This window comes from Squalius cephalus, assembly GCF_949319135.1.
Source record: "Squalius cephalus genome assembly, chromosome: 23".
Lineage (NCBI taxonomy): Eukaryota > Metazoa > Chordata > Actinopteri > Cypriniformes > Leuciscidae > Squalius > Squalius cephalus.
The window spans coordinates 2,094,393-2,117,683 of record NC_137144.1 but is presented as its reverse complement, the minus strand read 5'-3'; the positions used below and the strand labels follow the sequence as shown (position 1 = coordinate 2,117,683).

Genomic DNA, 23,291 nt, shown 5'->3' with positions numbered 1-23,291 from the left:
AACAATACCGGACACTGAACTGAAAACAAGCAGGGACTAAATACACAGGGGTGATGAACATAAATGACAGGCAGCTGTGAGGAAGGTGATCAGTGTCCATGGAAACAGATGGGTGGCGGGAAACAGAACAAGGAAACAGGAAACAGAAGAATACAAACTAAAAGTCCATGACAATAAAGCCAAAACCGTGACAGCAGCAGTATAGCAACTGTTTTCACCATTGATAATAACAAGAAATGTTTCTTGAGCAGCAAATCATCATATTTGAATGACTTCTGAAGGATCATGTGACACTGAAGACTGAAGAAATGATGCCGAAAAGTCAGCTTTGATCACAGGAATAAAATGCATTTTAATATATATTCAAATAGAAAACAGTTATTTTAGTTTTTATTAACACATTCAAGTGGCTGTGAATTTCTCACATGTTGAGTCATACTGCTATTGTTATTCACACTAGTTCAGTTCATAAATACCTAACCTAATTAACTAACTGTATTTACGCTCACATATAGCATACAGTATGTGGTAAATGATAAATGAGCAAACAATGAATGGTTGGGAAATGAATCTAACGTATCTGCACATGTGTTTCTCACCAGGCAGTCGGTTGGTTTGGGTCCAGTGCAGCCAGCAGCACAATGTTCATTGCAGCAGTCCATAGGTGTGAGTCCCTTACACCTGCCCGAGCACTGCTCCGCACAGATCACCTTAGTCACTAGATTCAGAGAGAGAAGAAACTTCAGAGATGCTAACAGACAAGTAGGGGTCAAGTAGTGTTCGTCGGCAGTCGTGAAATATAAGTCAAGGATCAACTAAACAAACTAAAGAGGAGCATTTAAAAAAAAAAAAAAACTACTCAAAAAGCAGAAATCCTTACAGAAATCCAAAAACTGTCAATTCACTGTATTTTGTGCATTACTAACCAGTACAGCATGAAACAAGATAACCCAAGTTTAAGATAACCGATAACCATAACCTCTTATTACTGAAAACATCCATAAATGTATCAGTTTTAGCCATATTCTCACAATATTACAAATAATTACCACACAAAAAAAAAAAGTTTCTGACATGAGCTGTAAGTGACCAATCACAACAGACTGAGCTATCTGACCAATCAGAGCAGAGTGGACCAATCACAACAGACTGAGTCAACTGACCAATCAGAGCAGAGTTGACCAATCACAACAGACTGAGCTATCTGACCAATCAGAGCAGAGTAGACCAATCACAACAGACTGAGTCAACTGACCAATCAGAGCAGAGTTGACCAATCACAACAGACTGAGTCAACTGACCAATCAGAGCAGAGTTGACCAATCACAACAGACTGAGTCAACTGACCAATCAGAGCAGAGTTGACCAATCACAACAGACTGAGCTATCTGACCAATCAGAGCAGAGTAGACCAATCACAACAGACTGAGTCATCTGACCAATCAGAGCAGAGTGGACCAATCACAACAGACTGAGCTATCTGACCAATCAGAGCAATCAGAGGAGAGAAACAAACATTGATGTATTGTTTTAATTTATTACTGTGAAGCTGCTTTGATACAACCTATGTTGTGAAAAGTGATATAAATAAACTTGACTTGACTTGACTTGACTTGAGAGTTGTCTAATCACAACAGACTGGGCCATCTGACCAATCAGAGCAGAGTAGACCAATCACAACAGACTGAGTCAACTGACCAATCAGAGGAGAGTAGACCAATCACAACAGACTGAGCTATCTGACCAATCAGAGGAGAATAGACCAATCACAACAGACTGAGCTATATGACCAATCAGAGCAGAGTAGACCAATCACAACAGACTGAGTCAACTGACCAATCAGAGGAGAGTAGACCAATCACAACAGACTGAGCTATCTGACCAATCAGAGGAGAGTAGACCAATCAAAACAGACTGAGCTATCTGACCAATCAGAGGAGAGTAGACCAATCACAACAGACTGAGCTATCTGACCAATCAGAGCAGAGTAGACCAATCACAACAGACTGAGTCAACTGAGCAATCAGAGGAGAGTAGACCAATCACAACAGACTGAGCTATCTGACCAATCAGAGCAGAGTAGACCAATCACAACAGACTGAGTCATCTGACCAATCAGAGCAGAGTGGACCAATCACAACAGACTGAGCTATCTGACCAATCAGAGCAATCAGATGAGAGTTGTCCAATCACAACAGACTGGGCCATCTGACCAATCAGAGCAGAGTAGACCAATCACAACAGACTGAGTCAACTGACCAATCAGAGGAGAGTAGACCAATCACAACAGACTGAGCTATCTGACCAATCAGAGCAGAGTAGACCAATCACAACAGACTGAGTCATCTGACCAATCAGAGCAGAGTAGACCAATCACAACAGACTGAGCTATCTGACCAATCAGAGCAGAGTAGACCAATCACAACAGACTGAGCTATCTGACCAATCAGAGGAGAGTAGACCAATCAAAACAGACTGAGCTATCTGACCAATCAGAGCAATCAGAGGAGAGTTGTCCAATCACAACAGACTGGGCCATCTGACCAATCAGAGCAGAGTAGACCAATCAAAACAGACTGAGCTATCTGACCAATCAGAGCAGAGTAGACCAATCACAACAGACTGAGTCAACTGACCAATCAGAGGAGAGTAGACCAATCACAACAGACTGAGCTATCTGACCAATCAGAGGAGAGTAGACCAATCACAACAGACTGAGCTATCTGACCAATCAGAGGAGAGTAGACCAATCACAACCGACTGAGCTATCTGACCAATCAGAGGAGAGTAGACCAATCACAACAGACTGAGTCAACTGACCAATCAGAGGAGAGTAGACCAATCACAACAGACTGAGTCAACTGACCAATCAGAGCAGAATAGACCAATCACAACAGACTGAATCAACTGACCAATCAGAGGAGAGTAGACCAATCACAACAGACTGAGCCATCTGACCAATCAGAGCAGAGTAGACCAATCACAACATACTGAGCTATCTGACCAATCAGAGCAGAGTAGACCAATGACAACAGACTGAGTCAACTGACCAATCAGAGCAGAGTAGACCAATCACAACAGACTGAGTCAACTGACCAATCAGAGCAGAGTAGGCTATCAGAAAGGCAGTGTTTATAGAGACTGAATCTTCAAATAAACTGTTTTCAGAGCCAAACTTTTGAATAGTAGTGTAAAGTATCTGTGTTTCCAGTCTCTAGCTTTTAAAAGGTTTCAGTGTTTTTTGTTGTTGTTGTTGTTGTTGTTGTTGTTGTTGTTGTTGTTGTTGTTGTTTTTTAAACACTTCTACATAGAACATTTTCACAAATTTACTAAAAAGCCTGAAAGTAGGAAAAACATTCAGATTCAGTTACTCGAGTAGTTTTTAGGACCACTTACTTGTTTGGCAGTTTTGAGGGCCAGGGCCCCAACAGGAACCATTGGGACAGCTCAGGTCACACTCCTCACCTGCGGGAGGTAGAGTAGAACATTCTTAATCAACGTGCAAAATTAATTAGTACCATTTAATATGCGTGTATATTTAAAAAATAATAATATTCTTGAGGGACTTACAGGATCTAGCCAAGTTTGGTTGCGGCTCTATGATTTTAGGCTGGGTCTCCATGTTCAGAATATCAGTCCACTGGATGGTCTCCACATTACATAAATAATAGTTATTGGTAAATTTTATTCCACCCTTCTGTATTTCTAGGAGGGAAAATGACAGTGTTTGAACAATGCATTTATGTACTGTATGACGAACTTCACTTAGTGACAGTTGAAATTTAGGTCTATTATTGTTTTCCAAATATAACTTTCAGCACTAGGCATGGAGATTAATGAATGTTATTCCCTCTACAAAACAAATGTGCGAAAGACACACAGGTCAGTTAGAAGCATGTGTTATTCTCATTTGGAAAAAAAAAAAACTAGGACAAAGAACACTTTGATATAACCATCAAAGTATAAGTAACCATAACATACCAGTTAAGCTAGTCAGTGGTAACTGGTTCACGCCTTGTCTGATGCTGTTGTCGGAGTTTAGTAGGACGGTCAAGGCATATCTGTCTTCATAAAGGGACTGGCCACGAATGATGCGCAGATTCTCAAGGGGAATGCTGGGAGCTGAGTTGAGCCCAATAAGAACATAACCACCAACTTCTTGGATGCTCTAAAAACATACAGAAACATTACACATAAAGCTCACTAACATCCATCACTAATACTATATAAAGAGTTGTTATACTATAAACAGATATATATATATATATATATATATATATACCATACCCTGAGAAAAGACAAGTCGTGTTTTTCAGTCAGATATGTGATTTCCAGGTTTTCCAGAACCACGGTGCAGTTGCTGTACATTTTTACCAGGATCTGATAATGATCATCCACTGTTCCCAGAAGGGCCAGTTTGATGTTCGTTCCCCGACACACTTAATCACACAGAGAGAAAGAAAGAACAATTCAATCCACTGGGGCCTTCATGGAAAAAAGCATAATAAAACTCAAATTCCAGTAGAAGCAAAAATGCTTTTGGTTTCTTTGTGCAATTTGTTTAAAACCTCCCAACCAAATTATTTTTGAACATATTTTCAAACACATTGGAATCAGTTTTATTCATTCAATAATACAGTAAGACATGGGGTCAGTAAGATATTTTAAATTAAATTAAAATAATTTTATTGAGCAAAGATGCATTAAATTGATCATAAGTGACTTTTATTAGGCTATGTTACAAAATATTTATATTTCAAAATAAATGCTGTTTTTTTTTTTACTTTCTATTTATCAAAGAATTCTTTAGGGACCGTTCGGTATTTATGGAAGGGGCCACCGGAGGAAAATAGGGGAGGGTCTTTTTATTCTTTGTTGAGGGGAGGGTCATCCAACTTTTTTTAGTCTAGGGGGAGGGTCACCCAACTTTTGTGAAAACAGCAACATTTCAAAGTGGCTTGTTTGGTGCATATTTTTTTTACATGTAGCTCCATGTTGCTCTGGCGGTATCAGCCCCCCATCGCTATCAGATGGGTCTGACCCAACAAAAATCCAGTTTGGCGCTGTTTGACAGTGCGCGCGCACTAAAGTACGCGCCGCTCAGAAAAAGTGCATCATGTCAGAACAGAATGCCAATGAAATGTTTACCCGGCAAAGCTTTAAAGCACGAGCAAATAATTAACTTTTGTGATTGCGAATAATAAGTGCAGTGTCCTGTGAGTGTAAATCTACCGCTGCATTAACATGTGGATGTGATGTGAATGTACGTCGAGTTTTACAGTATTGGGACTGAGGCGCCAGAACTGCAGCTGATAGAATGTGCGCTGTAGCGCGATACTACCATATTTTAGTTTCCATTCTTATTTTGTTTCCACAATAATGTTAGTGAGTAAATCTACTGAAATTGCCACCATAACAGTGGAGTGTGATGTGTAAGATGTAGGGCTACCACATCTTTAAATTACTAAGGTAGGAATAAAATACGTAGACCTAGACCAAAAAACTAGTTGAGGATAAATTCGTTAAAATTGGGCAATTCCAGCGTTATATGGACGTGACATTTGCAGTCAAAACTTGAAATAATTCTCAGAAAATGCATTTAATACCAACATATTGAAACGTCTGTTTATATCATACTCTCTTAATAAAAGAGACAAGACATTAGAAAAATATCAGTCTACACATGCGTTTTATATTTAATATGAGGGAAATACACATGTGAGGTGACAAAAAATCTTTAACTTTTAGGTGGCAAAATATTCTTTAGTAGTTCTATGAGTTGCACTGCGCAAACCAAAAGTAATATACCCACCGGATGAAGAAGGGTCGGCCTCCACAGAACATAAAATATTATTTTTATTTTATTTTTTGTGTTCGCTTTTATAAGGAAAAAAAAACAATGTTATGGACGTGACAGTTCTCCGTTACGGACATGACTGCTCTGAGAGCGACTTTAAAACTTTCACAGAGACCTCAAACAGAAAGCACAAAGCCTTTCATTAAAGTGAATTTCGTTTTTTTATTAATTGTATCTTAATTTTAATCAATGTTTCATCATCCAAATGGCCTGGATTTAATAAATAAGAATAAGAAAATAGATAATCATGATGACACAGAGGCGCCGGCGAGTGAACTGGAGCTCGTCTCATAAATGAACCGAAACTCAGCGTATGGTATAGCCTACTTGCCTCACAGACCTGAGAAATATATAGAAAGCTTGAAATGTCTACTTTCAAACAGAACAATTCAAATGGCACTTTAGTCCCGCTCAAAAGTTTCAGAAGATGCTGGGTCTCATGGCTTCAGCATCTTCAGTGCTTCAGCTGGGTCTGCTTCGCATGCACCGCTGCAGTACTGGTTGAAAGTGCACGTACCGCGCCGAGCGTGGACCTCCGGTCTCTTGCGCCTCAAGGTCGATCAGAAATGCATCTCAGCTCTGAAACCTTGGACAGCGACCAATTGGTACCGGTCAGGTGTAAACCTTGGGACTTCCTCGAGTGTGAAGGTAGTGTCTACGGACGCCTCAACCTCGGGATGGGGAGCGCTGCTCGAGGGCAGACCGTTCTTCGGCCAGTGGTCAGAACGGGAAAAGCTTCTACACATAAACTGCCTGGAAATGATGGCAGTCGACAACGCGCTGAGGCGCTTTTGTCCCCAGATAAAAGGACACCACGTCTTGGTCCGTTCGGACAACATGTCGGTGGTGGCTTATATAAAATCACCAAGGAGGTATCAGATCCAGAACCCTTCACAGGCTGACGGAACGCCTCCTGGTCTGGGCTCAGCACAATCTGCGCTCGCTGAGAGCAGCGCATGTGCCCGGCCACCTGAATGTGGGACCAGACAGACTGTCCAGGAACAACGTTCCGGCAGGAGAATGGTCTTTACACCCACAGAAAGTCAAACTGCTATGGGAAACATTCGGCAGAGTGAAAATAGATTTGCGTCTCAAGAGAATGCTCACTGTCAGGAGTTTTTCTCCAAGAGCAGGGATGCGCTGGCCCACGTCTGGCCCCGCTGCCCGCCCTATGCGTTTCCCCCTGTCATGCTCCTACCCCAGGTGTTAGAGCGAATCAGGGAAAATGGCTGCTCAGTGCTACTTGTGGCCCCATTATGGACGAACCAAGCCTGGTTTCCAGTCCTGATGCAGCTGATGAGTACCGCCCCGTGGCCGATACCGGTGAGGAGGGATCTCCTCTCGCAGGCCAACGGCTCGATCTGGCATCCTCGCACGGAGCTTTGGTCCCTACATGTGTGGGCCATCAACGGGTACCCATTAACCTCCCAGCGGGAGTGTTAAACATGATCACGCAGGCTAGAGCCCCATCTACTAGACGGCTCTATTCCTCAAAATGGTCTGTGTTCACTAGCTGGTGTACAGGTCGTGGTACTTCACCCTCAGACTGTGGGGAGTCGGAGGCTCTTTCCTTTCTACAAGAGCTTCTGGATAAGGGCAGAGCCCCATCCACGCTCAAAGTTTATGTGGCGGCCATAGCAGCGTTCGCTGAACCAACGCTTGGTCAGTCACTAGGTAGGAACGATCTGGTCATTTGCTTCCTTAGAGGAGCTAAGAGGCTGAATCCTCTCAGACCTCCCTCAGTTCCCGTTTGGGACCTTTCCACGGTTCTGGAAGCCATGAAAGGTGCCCCATTTGAGCCAATCCAGTCAATAGACCTAAAACACTTGTCTTTCAAAACAGTGTTTCTTCTGGCTCTCGCGTCAGTGAAGCACATAGGGGACTTGCAAGCGCTCTCAGTGAGCGCGACGTGTATGGAGTTTGGACCTAATGACTCGAAAGTCATACTCAAACCAAAGCACGGATATGTTCCTAAATCCCTCAATACACCGTTTAGGGCACAGGTGATCTCCCTGTCGGCCCTGCTGAATCTGAAGAGGAAGGGGACGCAGGCTTTCGCAGGGGTCAGGGCGTTAAGAGCCTATGTGTCTTGCTCATCTGTTTTTAGACAAGACGGAGCAGCTCTTTGTTTTGTTCAGCGGCCGTTCTAATGGACTAGCTGCGTCAAAACAGAGTTTATCCAGATGGATAGTTGATGCTATAGCGCTAGCTTATACATCTAAGGGCCTGCAATGCCCGTTAGGTGTCAAAGCGCACTCCACGAGAGGCATGGCCTCGTCGTGGGCTTGGTCTAGTGGGATTGCCTTGCAAGATATCTGTATGGCGGCAGGCTGGGCCTCCCCGTCTACATTTATAAGGTTTTATAACCTCGAGGTTCCCGCTTTACAAGCTAAGTTGCTCTCGGTCTAATTTTTCAGTATTGCCTGCCCGATGCTATCGGCTCAGGATGCTGAAACTGCTAGAGCGTCGATCACTGATCGTCTGTATACTTCTGTGGGCAGTGCGTAAGTCCCCCATATTTATCAGTCCAGGCCCAGTTCGCCCTGGCTGTGTGGAACACTTGATATAACATGCTCTTATCAGAGCTCCATATTACAGGAATGATGCTATTCTAGCCCCTCTTCCCGGATTCTCTGTGAGTCCCTTGTGATTAGGCACTGTATGAGCCCCGGGCACCTGCCCTTGGGACCTTAGTGTTGAATCTCAGCACGCACAGCGTTTTACACTGTGTTCCCCTAGCGTAAGATATTACGCAAGTACGAGAGAACCTCTCGTAAGAGAACGTACTCGGTTACTAATGTAACCTCGGTTCTCTCTAGAGAGGGAACGAGTACTTGCGTATCTTGCCGTGCATGCATCACGCTCTGGTTCGCTTCGGCGATGAAAAACTGACCAAACCAGCCTCTCGGGGCTGTATTTTTAGCCCAAGCCCCACCCGCTTTCGGCGGGACATGACGTAGTGGGCGCGAAGCACCCTCATTGGTTTTGACGTCATGAGGGGCCTCTCTCGATAGGCTGGTGCAGTTGCCGCAGAGCAGCCAATGGGCGCACGAGCTGTCTCGCCCATGTCTGCATGCTGCTGCAATGCGTTTTACATTATTGCAAAATTAAGGATAATTTTTTGGCTTCAATATCTTGTGGAAAAGAGGTTTTCCCCTAGCGTAAGATATTACGCAAGTACTCGTTCCCTCTCTAGAGAGAACCGAGGTTACGTTAGTAACCGAGTACGTTTTTATGCCTTCTACATAGTTTTAATTATATCTTTTAAATTATATTAGAATACAGTTGTAAATGCAACTAAAACAAGACTAATGTGTTTGTCAAACTAGAAAAAATAGAGAGAGAAAACAAACAGACAAACAATCTTTCCACTAAAAAAAAAAACATCTTGTTGCCGACCTGACCGGCAGTCTCAACTGTACCTTTTGGACACAGGCCATCACACTTCTTACATTTCCAAACTCCACCCTCATCCACCTCATAGGTGCCAGGGCTGCATGTTCTCACACATGCCCCATGGTCTGTCGCGACATAGTTACCTGAGAAAAACATCAAACCATCAGTCATTCCAGAGTCGTTAACCACAACCAACCAGCAACACAATCCTAATGCGTCAAATCATTCTGTCATAGTTATCCTGCTTTCTGAGATGTTATTCAGAAACCAGAGTTTGAGTTGCAGGCTCACGATCCACACCAGAGTGATTCTCTTTACCTGGATTGTGTTGTTTAGATTTTAACCCTGAACACCTAAAACATTAATCTGCAGAATGCAAGAATTCAAGACCTAACAGCTTTGAATTTGCATGAAAGATATAATTAGAATCTGATTGTGTGTTTCAAGTGAAAAAAAATTAATAAATAAATAGCAGGTTTCGAAGATTCGTGTCTCAGCCTGGCCTTACGTGGGCATTTCTTGATACAAGTTGCCCCAAAGCTGTACTTCCCGTCGGGGTTGAGAGCGAGCTGGTGGGTGTTAGGGTCGTAAAGCATGAGCGGTGGACATGCGTCCTTGCATGTCCCTTCATCCTGGAAGTCCTTACAGGCCTGCAGAAAACAAACAGCATTTCCCATGAGGCAACTAGTCCGAAATCATCTTCATTGCCCTTGAGGTTACATTTACTGCAGCTGTGCACTTCATTGGTAATGAATGTTTCACTGTAACAAATGTTTCTAGCCGCTAGATAACTTCTAAAAGGTTTCTTGTCAAACCTTTTTTTTCAAAGGCTTATATGCTATATAGTACACTATAGTGCAAAAGTTTCTAACAAAAAAATGAATATTTTGATTATTCAGCAAGGATGCTTTTTATCAAAAGCGATAGTAACAAGATTTAAAATGTTACAAAAGATGTGGTTGCACTATATTCTACAGTATGTGTACTATAGTGTACTGGCAGTGTACTTCCCCAAGAAAGTACTGGTAATTTAAGGTAACTACATGGGTTAAGGTTAGGTTTAGGGGAAGGTTCAAGGTTAGAACCTATAGTTAAACCCAGTTATAGTTATTGCTATAAGAAGTACATAGTATGTACATGCGAAACAGGGCTGTACCAAAGATTTCTATAGATTTCTATTTAAAAAAAAATGCTGCTCCTTTAAATATATTAAATATCTCCTAAAATATCACGGTTTCTAAAAAAAAAAAATATATATAGCAGCAGTATAGCAACTGTTTTCAACATTGATAATAACAAGAAATGTTTCTTGAGCAGCAAATCATCATATTTGAATGACTTCTGAAGGATCATGTGACACTGAAGACTGAAGAAATGATGCCGAAAAGTCAGCTTTGATCACAGGAATAAAATGCATTTTAATATATATTCAAATAGAAAACAGTTATTTTAGTTTTTATTAACACATTCAAGTGGCTGTGAATTTCTCACATGTTGAGTCATACTGCTATTGTTATTCACACTAGTTCAGTTCATAAATACCTAACCTAATTAACTAACTGTATTTACGCTCACATATAGCATACAGTATGTGGTAAATGATAAATGAGCAAACAATGAATGGTTGGGAAATGAATCTAACGCATCTGCACATGTGTTTCTCACCAGGCAGTCGGTTGGTTTGGGTCCAGTGCAGCCAGCAGCACAATGTTCATTGCAGCAGTCCATAGGTGTGCGTCCCTTACACCTGCCCGAGCACTGCTCCGCACAGATCACCTTAGTCACTAGATTCAGAGAGAGAAGAAACTTCAGAGATGCTAACAGACAAGTAGGGGTCAAGTAGTGTTCTTCAGCAGTTGTGAAATATAAGTCAAGGATCAACTAAACAAACTAAAGAGGAGCATTTAAAAAAAAAAAAAAAAACTACTCAAAAAAGCAGAAATCCTTACAGAAATCCAAAAACTGTCAATTCACTGTATTTTGTGCATTACTAACCAGTACAGCATGAAACAAGATAACCCAAGTTTAAGATAACCGATAACCATAACCTCTTATTACTGAAAACATCCATAAATGTATCAGTTTTAGCCATATTCTCACAATAATTACAATTACCAAAAAAAAAAAAAAAAAAGTTTCTGACATGAGCTGTAAGTGACCAATCACAACAGACTGGGCCATCTGACCAATCAGAGCAGAGTAGACCAATCACAAGTAGGGTGACCACCTGCTAATAAGCCCAAGGGGGGACAAGGGGTATGTTTCTGAGGGACAATGGGGGACACTGCCTGGCGCGGCGGTGCCCCCACCCCACGGGCAGACTCACTGATAGTGGTTTACCCATTTCTAGCACATACCACCTTACATGGTATATTAATAATGCCCTATTCCCCTAAACATGTGTAATTGCTGATGTATGCTCATGAATAGGCCAACCAATGTGTATTTTTTTTCTAAATAAAGACTCATAATATTTTGAACATTCAATGAATTGACAGATGCACTTCCACTTACGATTTACGATTTAATTTTATTTATTTTTCATTACAATTTATTCACTTTAAACGGATTAACAGGAATTGTAGTTAAACACCACAGGAACAGTTTTAAAAAAAAGTATTTAAAAAAAAATACGATTGACATCGTAGCCTATTCCCCTCCATGTCCGATTGAGAAGGACGTTTTGCAAAGGTCACAAAAAGCCCTCTCGGTATCCCCCTCAACACCTTTCAGCCACAAATATTCATTTTCCCAGTCTTTCTTGTGCCCACACCTTCTCTTTATAATTGATGATGGCAGTGCCTCTCAGACAGTCTCTTTCCCCATTTTTCGAATTGGAAAGCGCGCATCTAAAAGTTTCTTCCCAGTGTGTCTGGTATGCGCGTGCGTGCGCTGTCATGACAACAACGAAAAAGTTGATGACAACCTAGTTAGCAGTTCAACTGAGGGGTTTGTGTGGCAACAGTAGCGTGCTGAACTGTCAAGTAATGTTCGTTTGGCTGCCTGGGGCTCGAGGATATAGAACGACCAACCTTTTTTTTAGCAAGCATAGATTATGCGTGACACGGTCTCAATTTGCGGGACGCATGAATTGGGTTTCAAACGCTGTGCGCGCACGCGCTACGCGGGACGGGTGGTCACCCTAATCACAACAGACTGAGCTATCTGACCAATCAGAGGAGAGTAGACCAATCACAACAGACTGAGCTATCTGACCAGTCAGAGCAGAGTAGACCAATCACAGCAGACTGAGCTATCTGACCAATCAGAGCAGAGTAGACCAATCAAGACAGACTGAGCTATCTGACCAGTCAGAGCAGAGTAGACCAATCACAGCAGACTGAGCTGTCTGGCCAATCAGAGCAGAGTAGACCAATCAAGACAGACTGAGCTATCTGACCAGTCAGAGGAGAGTAGACCAATCACAGCAGACTGAGCTGTCTGGCCAATCAGAGCAGAGTAGACCAATCAAGACAGGCTGAGCTATCTGACCAGTCAGAGGAGAGTAGACCAATCACAGCAGACTGAGCTGTCTGGCCAATCAGAGCAGAGTAGACCAATCACAACAGACTGAGTCAACTGACCAATCAGAGCAGAGTAGGCTATCAGAAAGGCAGTGTTTATAGAGACTGAATCTTCAAATAAACTGTTTTCAGAGCCAAACTTTTGAATAGTAGTGTAAAGTATCTGTGTTCCCAGTCTCTAGCTTTAAAAAGGTTTCTGTGTTTTTGTTGTTGTTGTTGTTGTGTTTTTTTAAACACTTCTACATAGAATGTTTTCACAAATTTACTAAAAAGCCTGAAAGTAGGAAAAACATTCAGATTCAGTTACTCGAGTAGTTTTTAGGACCACTTACTTGTTTGGCAGTTTTGAGGGCCAGGGCCCCAACAGGAACCATTGGGACAGCTCAGGTCACACTTCTCACCTGCGGGAGGTAGAGTAGAACATTCTTAATCAACGTGCAAAATTAATTAGTACCATTTAATATGCGTGTATATTTAAAAAAATAATAATAATCTTGAGGGACTTACAGTCTCTAGCCAAGTTTGGTGCCGGCTCTATGATTGTAGGCTGGGTCTCCATGTTCAGAATATCAGTCCACTGGATGGTCTCCACATTACATAAATAACGGTTACTGAAAAATTTTATTCCACCCTTCAGTATTTCTAGGAGGGAAAATGACAGTGTTTGAACAATGCATTTATGTACTGTATGACGAACTTCACTTAGTGACAGTTGAAATTTAGGTCTATTATTGTTTTCCAAATATAACTTTCAGCACTAGGCATGGAGATTAATGAATGTTATTCCCTCTACAAAACAAATGTGCGAAAGACACACAGGTCAGTTAGAAGCGTTAAAGTTAAAGTGTTATTCTCATTTGGAAGAAAAAAAAAAAACTAGGACAAAGAACACTTTTATATAACCACATACCAGTTAAGCTAGTCAGTGGTAACTGGTTCACGCCTTGTCCGATGCTGTCGCCTTTTCCGATGCTGTTGTCGGAGTTTATTAGGACGACCAAGGCAAATCTGTCATCATAAAGGGAGTGGCCACGAATGATGCGCAGATTCTCAAGGGGAATGCTGGGAGCTGAGTTGAGCCCAATAAGAACATACCCACCAACTTCTTGGATGCTCTAAAAATCAGAAACATTACACATAAAGCTCACTAACATCCATCACTAATACTATATAAAGAGTTGCTATACTGCATAATTTAAATAGTGTTGAGGCATCTGTCATGAAATACAAACTATAATAAAACATTGGTATATAGATGACTTACAATAACCAAACAGTAAGATAACAGTAAAATAGCACTGAACGTAGTGTTTGTAAACAGATATATATATATACCATACCCTGAGAAAAGACAAGTCGTGTTTTTCAGTCAGATATGCGATTTCCAGGTTTTCCAGAACCACGGTGCAGTTGCTGTACATTTTTACCAGGATCTGATAATGTTCATCCACTGTTCCCAGAAGGGCCAGTTTGATGTTCGTTCCCCGACACACTTAAACACACACAGAGAAAGAAAGAACAATTCAATCCACTGGGGCCTTCATGGAAAAAAGCATAATAAAACTCAAATTCCAGTAGAAGCAAAAATGCTTTTGGTTTCTTTTTGCAATTTGTTTAAAACCTCCCAGCCAAATTATTTTTGAACATAATTTCAAACACATTGGGAATCAGTTTTATTCATTCAATAATACAGTAAGACATGGGGTCAGTAAGATATTTTAAATTAAAGTAAAATAATTTTATTGAGCAAAGATGCATTAAATTGATCATAAGTGACTTTTATAAGGCTATGTTACAAAATATTTATATTTCAAAATAAATGCTGTTTTTTTTTTACTTTCTATTTATCAAAGAATTCTTTAAACACATCTATCACAGTTTCCTCAAATATATACAAGTTTTTAATGTTGTTTATATGTCTGTGACATTTTTAAAGCATGTGCAAATTCATAAGTCAACACCATTGCTGAGTATAAAGACGGTCTCAAAAATGAGGTTTGAAATCTCCAGTTTGTCTTATGTCGCAAACTACCTTGTAACCAATCACATCAACATACAGGGCGAGCTTTAGCATATCATTAACTATGACCGCTCTGAAGCAGAGGAGTCTCAAGAGAAGCCATACTGGTATATTTGTCTGTTTATATGAAAAATAAGGTACATTTAGCAATATAGTGGGTGAATTATGTATATGATATTCTTGAGCACCAAATTGGCATCAGCTTTGCCATCAAAGGAATTAAGTATATATATATATATATATATATTATTTTTTTGAAAACATTAACTGTCAAAAACAGTTATTTTATTTGTAATAATATTTCACAATATTACTGTTTTTTCCTGTATTTTTTTATCAAATACAGTCTTGGTTGAGCATAAAAAGCTTTATACAGCCCTTTAACATCAATCACAGTCTTGAGCCTTCTTGTTTATTTCACATTTGTGGAATTTTAGCCCATTTTGCAATGAAAATTTGTTCCAATTACACAAATTAGATGGAGTGTGTCTGTAGACTGCAATTTGCAGGTCAAACCACAGGTTTTCACTTGAATTTAAGTCTAGGCTTAAATCCAAGCCATTTCCAAAATCTTTATTAAATACAAATAAAAGACTAAAATGATTGTAATAAATCATCTGTGAATGCAAATGCTAGAGCCGGAGCCAATCTGAGGCATGTAGGTGTCTTTTGCAGCCACTGAACCAATCAGAATTCAGTGAAGGTGGGCGTTTGTTTTAAGTGCTCTGAGCGGCAAAGGAAAGACTGCGGTGGGCCAAGATAAATAGTGCTTGTGGCAAAGAGAGAGCTCGTATGAATGCTACGAGAACTTACTCTTTCTCACACACTCATCTGGGAAAAAATAACTACTACATTTACTCATTCTGGTCTATATTGCTGCAGAGACACCATTATGAAAAAAGTATGCAATCAAAACAGATAAAACTGTGAGGCGTCAATGATTAATGACAATGACAATTAATGCAATGTCAGTGGTAGAAAGGGTTGTTGTGTGGGTGGCAATTCAGTTCTTTAATAGGCTTAGATAACAGAGGCCAAACAACTCAACTAGCCTCAGGTCAAAGTTGTTTCTAGTTTTAGGATAAGCTAGACTCCACTTTCAAGATAAATGTATGTTGAGACAGTTTATAGGAGCCAGCTTGAGACCAGGAGCTGAATAATGGAGCTTTATAGTCACACAAGTGCAAAAAGCCTCTCTCTATGAACACTGAATGGATGAACTGCACAACACATTTACAGAAACCCCTCCTTCAAGTCTTCTTAGCAAAACTAGTATTGTACCGTGAGATGAGGTGTTGACGTAGCAGGTGAGATTTATCATGGAGGATACTCGCTATTGTTGGGTTGTTGGGGCGCATTCTTTAACGTATCTGTTCTTGAGGGAAAAGCTAAAGCTTGTAAACAACTGAACGGCAAAAGTCTCACATTTCATCTTGCTTAAAAAGGATTTAAAAGTGAAAGTTCACCCAAGCATAATTTTTTTTTTTTTGTAATTTACTCAACCTCATGTCATTCTTTCTTCTGCAGAACACAGACAGAAGAAATGTTTTTAAAAGAATGTTTGACCCTACAATGAAAGTAAGTGGGATCCAAAACAACATTGTGAACCCTTTGACTTTCATGGTATGTACAAAAAAAATTCTAAGGGTGCTCCAAACGCAGCCGTCTACCAGGACATTTCCAGAGCACTTCATGCTTCCTTCAGCAGACAAGCTTTATGGAGATGCTGACTTCATTTCCCAGCAGGATTTGCACCTGCCCACACTGCCAAAATAACCAAAACCTGCTTCAATGACCATGGTATCACTGTGTAATTACTGTGTGATTTCATGTAATATTCTAATTTTCTGGGATTTTGATTTCGTGGGTTTCGTAAGCTGTAAACCATAATCATCAAAATTATAACAAATAAAGGCTTGAAATATCTCACTTTGCATGTAATGAGTCTATATAATATATTAGTTTCACCTGTTAAGTTGAATTCTTGAAATAAATCAACTTTTTGATGATATTCTAATTTTATGACCAGCACCTGTATATATATATATATGATGAGGAATGATGTGGGATTTGCAGAAACGGCAGCTTCTCACATGAAGCCACACCCTACTGAGATGTCAAGAACGACAAGGAACGTTTATTTTTTCCAGCCTGGATTCCAAGGTCTCTTTCCATCACAGTGGCTCACTCAATAATGGAAATACTATAAACTCCATGACGTGCAGGTTCAATGTTTCCAAACATAGACTTCCCGTGAGCTGGCAAACGGCACAGAATTAGCTTGAGAATTAGCATGTGTGATAACATGCAGAGACGATAAGAGAGATAAGAAAGAAAGAAAGAAAGAAAGAAAGAAAGAAAGAAAGACTGTCACAGGTAATCACAGCGTTTATCTCTAAATAGATTCTGGCCATTTCAAGCTCAGTCGCTGTCATCGCAATCATCTCACAATCAAACTGTCAGAGCCGCCACACGACTGGGAACGACAGAGGAACTCAAAAACATGACACTTCTGTCACACAGCTCTTTCCTTTATAAAAACTGCTTGAAGAAAACCCTCATTGTTCTCTGCCAAAGAGAGAGAGTCTCTCCAGCAAAATGAGGCACTGACTTCTTCGCCAGTTTTAGGAAACTGCTCAACAGTTTATCAAAGCAGGAGGTCTGCTCGTTTGACTTTCTCTGCAGCTCTTGAAACTCGAACCGCTTCAGCAGATGTGATTCTGGGAAAAGCCAATCACCGGGGAGAGGCATCAAGACCCAGAAACAACCAGCCTTCACATGCCGAAGGCCCCTTAGTAACGGACAGTTTTTTACAATCGTCCTCCCGGGAACTCAATATGGAGCCGTGAGTGGGCTCTGGTAACTCTTGAAAGAGCGTTCAGGACGGATGATGAAAACTTAGCAGAGGTGGAGGGGGAAGTATGCAGATATTAAGGACAGGAAATTGACGCTGGGCATTAGGTTTTGCTGAGAGAAATTACAGCCGGCCGTCTGCAAAACCGATCACTGGGTCATGCGAAGCGTGTGCAAACAGTGTGGGAGCTCGGTGACAGATGAGGACAATCGGACAGCAAATCAGGATGGTGAAGAGACTGTGAGGTTTCAAGGCATTCTGCAACTCATTTTATAGTCTAAACAATAAAGCGGAAATAGAATAAACATATTTGAGACAAAAAGTCATGGTGTCAGGCACGTGGAGTGAGTGGCCTATCAGTAGGTGGAGGCTTGTGTCAATGGATGTGCAAAAATAAGCATTTGTAGGCAGCAAATTAATCGAGAAATCAGATTGTCGCTGAGAAAAAAAACTGTCCATTTGACACTATATTTATGTAGAGATGTATAATCATTTAAAAAGTACAAATTATCCCATGGAATCTTTTTTTTTTTTATTTAAAAACCTTAAAGGGATAGTTCACCCAAAACTGAAAATTGTCATCATTTACTCACTCTCATGTCGTTCCAAACTTGACTTCCGTCAATCTTCAGAACACAAATTAATATATTTTTTAATGAAATCTGAGAGATTCCTGTCCCTCCATTGACATGCTATCACTTTGACACTTCACAAAGTTCATAAAGAGATCGTAAAACTAATCCACATGAAAAAGTGCTGTTGTCTAGCCGTCTGAGATTGTTAGACAATGGGACTAATTGTTGCTGAGTGTTGCTCATGATGATGAAAACTGTAAAATGAAAAGTTTAAACGTTTTCTCTTGTTCTTTTCTCAAAATTATGGAAAGCATTTTGAATTCGCCAAAACTACAGTTAACTCAACCTTTGGTGTCGCTAGCGCCACCAACCTGTTGAACTACAGAAAGGCTGCAGGCTCAAAGCATTCCTTTGCAATGATTTTTTATTTGCTGAGAAATTGTTAGAGTCAGAGACAGAGAGAAAGAGCTGTTAAAGTCGCAGGAGACCAACAATCCAGTGCCAAACACTGTTCCCATGATGTCAATTAACGGGACCAAGATGTTCCAGCATGACAACCCGATGAAATGATGCCTGACGGGCGGTTTAACGCAACGGTCCTCCATCTTGGAACGTCCTGAGGCGGGGGAGGAGGGTAATGGGAAAGAAGAGCATTATCACATCTCAAATTCATCTCACAATTAGGGGAAAATACAGGGTTGATGTATTTCCCAAGATCACTGGCTAAACAATTCATGATCCCACCGGAGAACTTTCATCCACATAGTTTTTGTCCACGAAGATTGAGCTCTCCCACGTGGATGCATTTACAAGCGACGTTTACGCGTTGCAGTGTTGACTGTGAAAACGGCGGTATTTGAAAACGGTGACACGTTTAGTCATGTGACGCATATCGTACACAGATATATGGTTATACCGGCATTGTAATTGCTTGCTATATACTTTCATAGTGTTGCTAAAGAGAAATGCTCCTTTGTACAGTCTTCATATTGCATTCCTGCAAAGATGACTGAAAATTTACTCACAATTGCTGTCCTTCTGGCAAACCATGATGACAATTGTGTTTTAGACCATGTGATTTTAAGTGCAACCATGGACGTAACAGTGAGGGGTGGGATATTTTGCTAAAGTGATTGTGCCAGAAGAATAATGGGTAACACTTTACAATAAGTTTCATTTGTTAACATTAGTTAATGTATAAACATGAACTAGCCATGAGCAATACATTTGATACTGTATTTGTTAATCTTTTTTAATGTTAGTTAATGAGCCCAGAAATAGACGTAGAGGCTACATTTGTAGAAGTAGGCCTATACTACGAGTATAACTATATGATTTTAAACGATGCAATAGACAAAAAGCATAAATGTATCAATACAAGAATAATGTTTGAAAGGATTAATCATTGAAATAACCTTAAAGAATAATCATACGCATATTTCTTTTTCTTTTTCTTATACACCACGTTTAAGAAGATTTGATTTTTAATATGAATGAGTATGAATGAATAATTTTTACTTTTTAGTTGCATTTGTTTGGTTCTTTGTTCATCCTCAAACAACTGTTTTATTTTTATTATTAAGAGGTTTTCACAAGAGTTAACTGTAAACTGCAAACATTAAACTTTGCTGAAATGAAATGTCTTTAACTGGAAGTGTTCTGTTAACTCTGCTAAACTATAATTACTAAAGCCAAAACGAAATATATAAAAACTAAATAGAAATGTGTTCACGGAATAAAAACTAAACTAAAACTAACTAAACCATTAATGAAACTAACTAAAACTAAACTGAAATTTATAGGAAATTTGAAAATGATGCTAAAAAATAAAAACTCAATTAAAAATGCAAAACTAAAAACTTATTTTCTGATATTTTTACGGCATTGTTGCATCTTGTTTGAATTTCGAAAACTCCTCATTCATTATGAGAGAATGGAAAGAATGACCTCCTGACGACTACAAAAGAAAAAAAGTCATACAGGTTTGGAATGGCATGAGGATGAGTAGATGAAGATAGACGTTTCATCTTTGAGTGAACTATCCCTTTAATGGACACTCTTGACGATCATGCTCTTATTCACTGATACTCTGGAAAGTTCCTGAGCACGCCTTACGCAACATGCCAGCGACTGCACAGGGAAGGGTACAGCACACAAGGACTGTTTTGTTTAGCTGTTTTGAAATATTTAGGAGATCTGTCTTTTGCCTCACAAACACAAGCAACTTGCAAATGATTAGATGAGGCCTGAATCAACAAGCTGACTCTTCGATGAAGACACACAATCGGACCGTCTCGTACATGTAATCGACACACTAAAAGTGTCAATCAAAAGATGCATTGCATGTTTTTGTGATTATATACTGTAAAACATTTATCCTGCAGACTTTTTAAATTCTGAATGTTTTTACAAGGAACTGAAAAAAGGACAGATCACACGAAAAAGAAATGTAAATGAAGTCACTTTTATATAGTGCTTTACTCAAAGCACCTTCATATATTTTTCACATTTTCAAAGCTTCACAGCTTCATATTAATAAACAGGAAATTTGTGTTAAAGTTGTTCAATTTCAGCTATAAAGCAGCGGAAGAAAATTGTGTCATTATTCTGCTTAATATAGTTCAGTGTTGTTTCAATACAGTTCAATAACTGTCAGTGTTGCAAAGTTCATCAATTATGAAATTAGTTCAACTCAGCAATAGTGTCATTATTCAGCTCAAGTCTGTTCAAAGTTGATTCAAATCGATATTCAATAACAGTGCTGTGTTGTGTTCAGACTTTAGGAATCAGATTTTTTCTCGAATCAGATCTGTTCAGGCAGAATGTCCACACTATAATTTGCAAGTGATCAAATAAGATTCATGAGTCCAGATATAACCAATCTACCGGTATCCGCATGGGTTGCTTTGGTAATGGCGTAGACATTCACACCTATGTGGCGAGGCTTTCAGAAAGAATACAGGACAAATGGAGATGCATCATCTCGCTCCTCAAATCCTGTTGAGTTGTGGTGCAAAACTAAGACTAAGACTGAAGTATACTCTGATGTAGTCACGGCTGAAATCTTTGGACATACTGTTTGAATACCGTGTATGAATACCGTGTTCCTCACCAGTTTTGACGATATCATTGTGTGTATGTTAAGAGTGATGCAAAAACTATTTAAAATCAGATTTGAGCAGCCAGAGCATTCAGACTCAGACACATCTGTAAAAATTGCATTGGAATCACATTTCAAACCACCTAAAAATTGTTTTCATTTGTTTTTTGTTTTTTTGTTTTTTGCTGTCCGGACCTTCAAAACCCATCTGGATCTGGATTTTTGCTGGCAGTCTGAACATAGCCTAAGCAATTTTGAAGAATGTTTCAACTTTTTTTGTCCGAACAATGAAAATCATTGGGGACCAATGTTGTTTTGGACCCCACTGACTTTCTCTGTATGGAATAAAACACATGTTTCACAATATCTTTCTTTGTGTTCCCACAGAAGAAATAAAATCATGCAGGTTTGGAACAACATAAGAGTGAATATGGTTTTCTGCAGCAGTTCTGCAGAATTAAAATGCTTTAAGAAACTATATTATGGTGGAAAAAGAGGGTGAAATACTAATGTAACTTGTAGTTCACTGGAGTTTTTCAGCCACTTTGAATTAAAAAAAAAAAAAGATGGAAAAGAAACAATGTAGTAAATGTTGAGATCAACATTAACTAATATTAATAAATTAGTCACGTTAACTAATGTAGTTAACTAATGTTAACAACCGAAACCTTATTGTAAGCGTCACCATATGTCATAACCGTCACCTTATGTTAATTTTTTTCATAAAAGTAATATTTTGACTTGAATAAAACCTGTCAATTTGCCACATGAAGCACATTTTAGAGTATTATTACAGCTGTTTAATCTATAGTGAAGAAGTAGTTCAAGGCAATATCCTCTTCTCTTCGCCTCAACTACCGTATATAAATCACGCCAGTTCACTAATGAACGCAAAGAAATCACAACCTTATTAAAAGTATGGGGTGGGGTTATAGAGCCTTAAAATTTGGGCTGATCCCTGTGTGAACTATAGACTCAACCTCAGGTTCCTCCAGAAGGAGCATTATTGTCTGTAAATGTCACGTTCAATAAAAACGTAATTTAAAAGACTAATCGAGTCCAAGAGTAAGTTCTCTGTGGGACAGTGAACACAAACTCCCACTGTTCCCACGCTGACTGACTGTGGTTCCTCTAAGCGCACGCACATCTCTGAAGGTATGTGCGACGATCCCATCTAGATCTACCGGAGAGCATTCAAAGATGAAGGTTTAATCTTACACAACAAGCAGTTTCATAATACTGAGTGTCTCCTACCTTTCTTTTCCGGCGTCGCACAGAGGCTCCCTGAGAGCAGAAGGGTAAAAATCAATCCCAGCTCAGTTGGTCCTGCCATTTCTTATGTTTCAAACCTCTCAGACTTCACTCCTTGCCTTCTCGTCTTCTTGAAAAAAGTCGCTCGACTTGGCTGTAAACTTTGACAGCTCCTCCTCCGCGCTCACGAGCCTCGGCAGTCAGGGGCGGATTAAGGTGGTCAGGGGCCCCTAGGCTGCTCTTTGTGTGAGGCTCCCCCTAAAAATGTATTTAATGTCATACATGGTCCACACGCAACTACGGTGAACTGGCATACACACATTGAGAGACCCAACACTACAGTGTTTCCTTTACATTCCTTCAATGGCCAATTCACATCTACCCAATCACCTGCTTGTTTTTTTATTTTTTTATTATGGGCCAATCAGGGTCTTTTTTTGTTCGCGGCGCGGTTATGGGTTATCAACAGGCCCACCCAAAACTTTTCTTAAAAAAAAAAAAAAAAAACTTTTAATATATTTTAATTTTGTCAAGAGTTATAAAAAAATCGTCAATAAGCTTATAATTTGTGCTAAAATAGTCTAAATGTTTAGTTTTAAGAACAATTTAAAAAATCTGGTTATGTCCATTTTGATGTGTCTTGTGCAAGTTCAGCAGACAGTGAGGTTCGGGTTTGTTCCGATCAGAGCTCGTGAGCGGAGAGCGCATTTCTGA

General features: G+C 39.9%; 1 protein-coding gene across 1 annotated transcript in view; it reads right to left on the bottom strand.

Moving 5' to 3' along the window:
- LOC307151155 (epidermal growth factor receptor-like) overlaps nt 1-22,737 on the bottom strand; it is a 43,768-nt gene extending 21,031 nt beyond the window's left edge. Inside the window, exons 1-13 of the mRNA XM_079859025.1 lie at nt 22,581-22,737; nt 14,118-14,269; nt 13,688-13,892; nt 13,285-13,419; nt 13,110-13,178; nt 10,919-11,037; nt 9,762-9,903; nt 9,280-9,396; nt 4,288-4,439; nt 3,982-4,168; nt 3,571-3,705; nt 3,397-3,465; nt 600-718 (exon numbers count right to left, since the gene is read on the bottom strand). Coding sequence (XP_079715151.1) covers nt 600-718; nt 3,397-3,465; nt 3,571-3,705; nt 3,982-4,168; nt 4,288-4,439; nt 9,280-9,396; nt 9,762-9,903; nt 10,919-11,037; nt 13,110-13,178; nt 13,285-13,419; nt 13,688-13,892; nt 14,118-14,269; nt 22,581-22,659 — 1,680 coding nt within the window. The 5' untranslated portion in view covers nt 22,660-22,737. The remainder of the gene's footprint in view (nt 1-599; nt 719-3,396; nt 3,466-3,570; nt 3,706-3,981; nt 4,169-4,287; nt 4,440-9,279; nt 9,397-9,761; nt 9,904-10,918; nt 11,038-13,109; nt 13,179-13,284; nt 13,420-13,687; nt 13,893-14,117; nt 14,270-22,580) is intronic.
- Between the last annotated feature and the right edge of the window lie 554 nt (nt 22,738-23,291).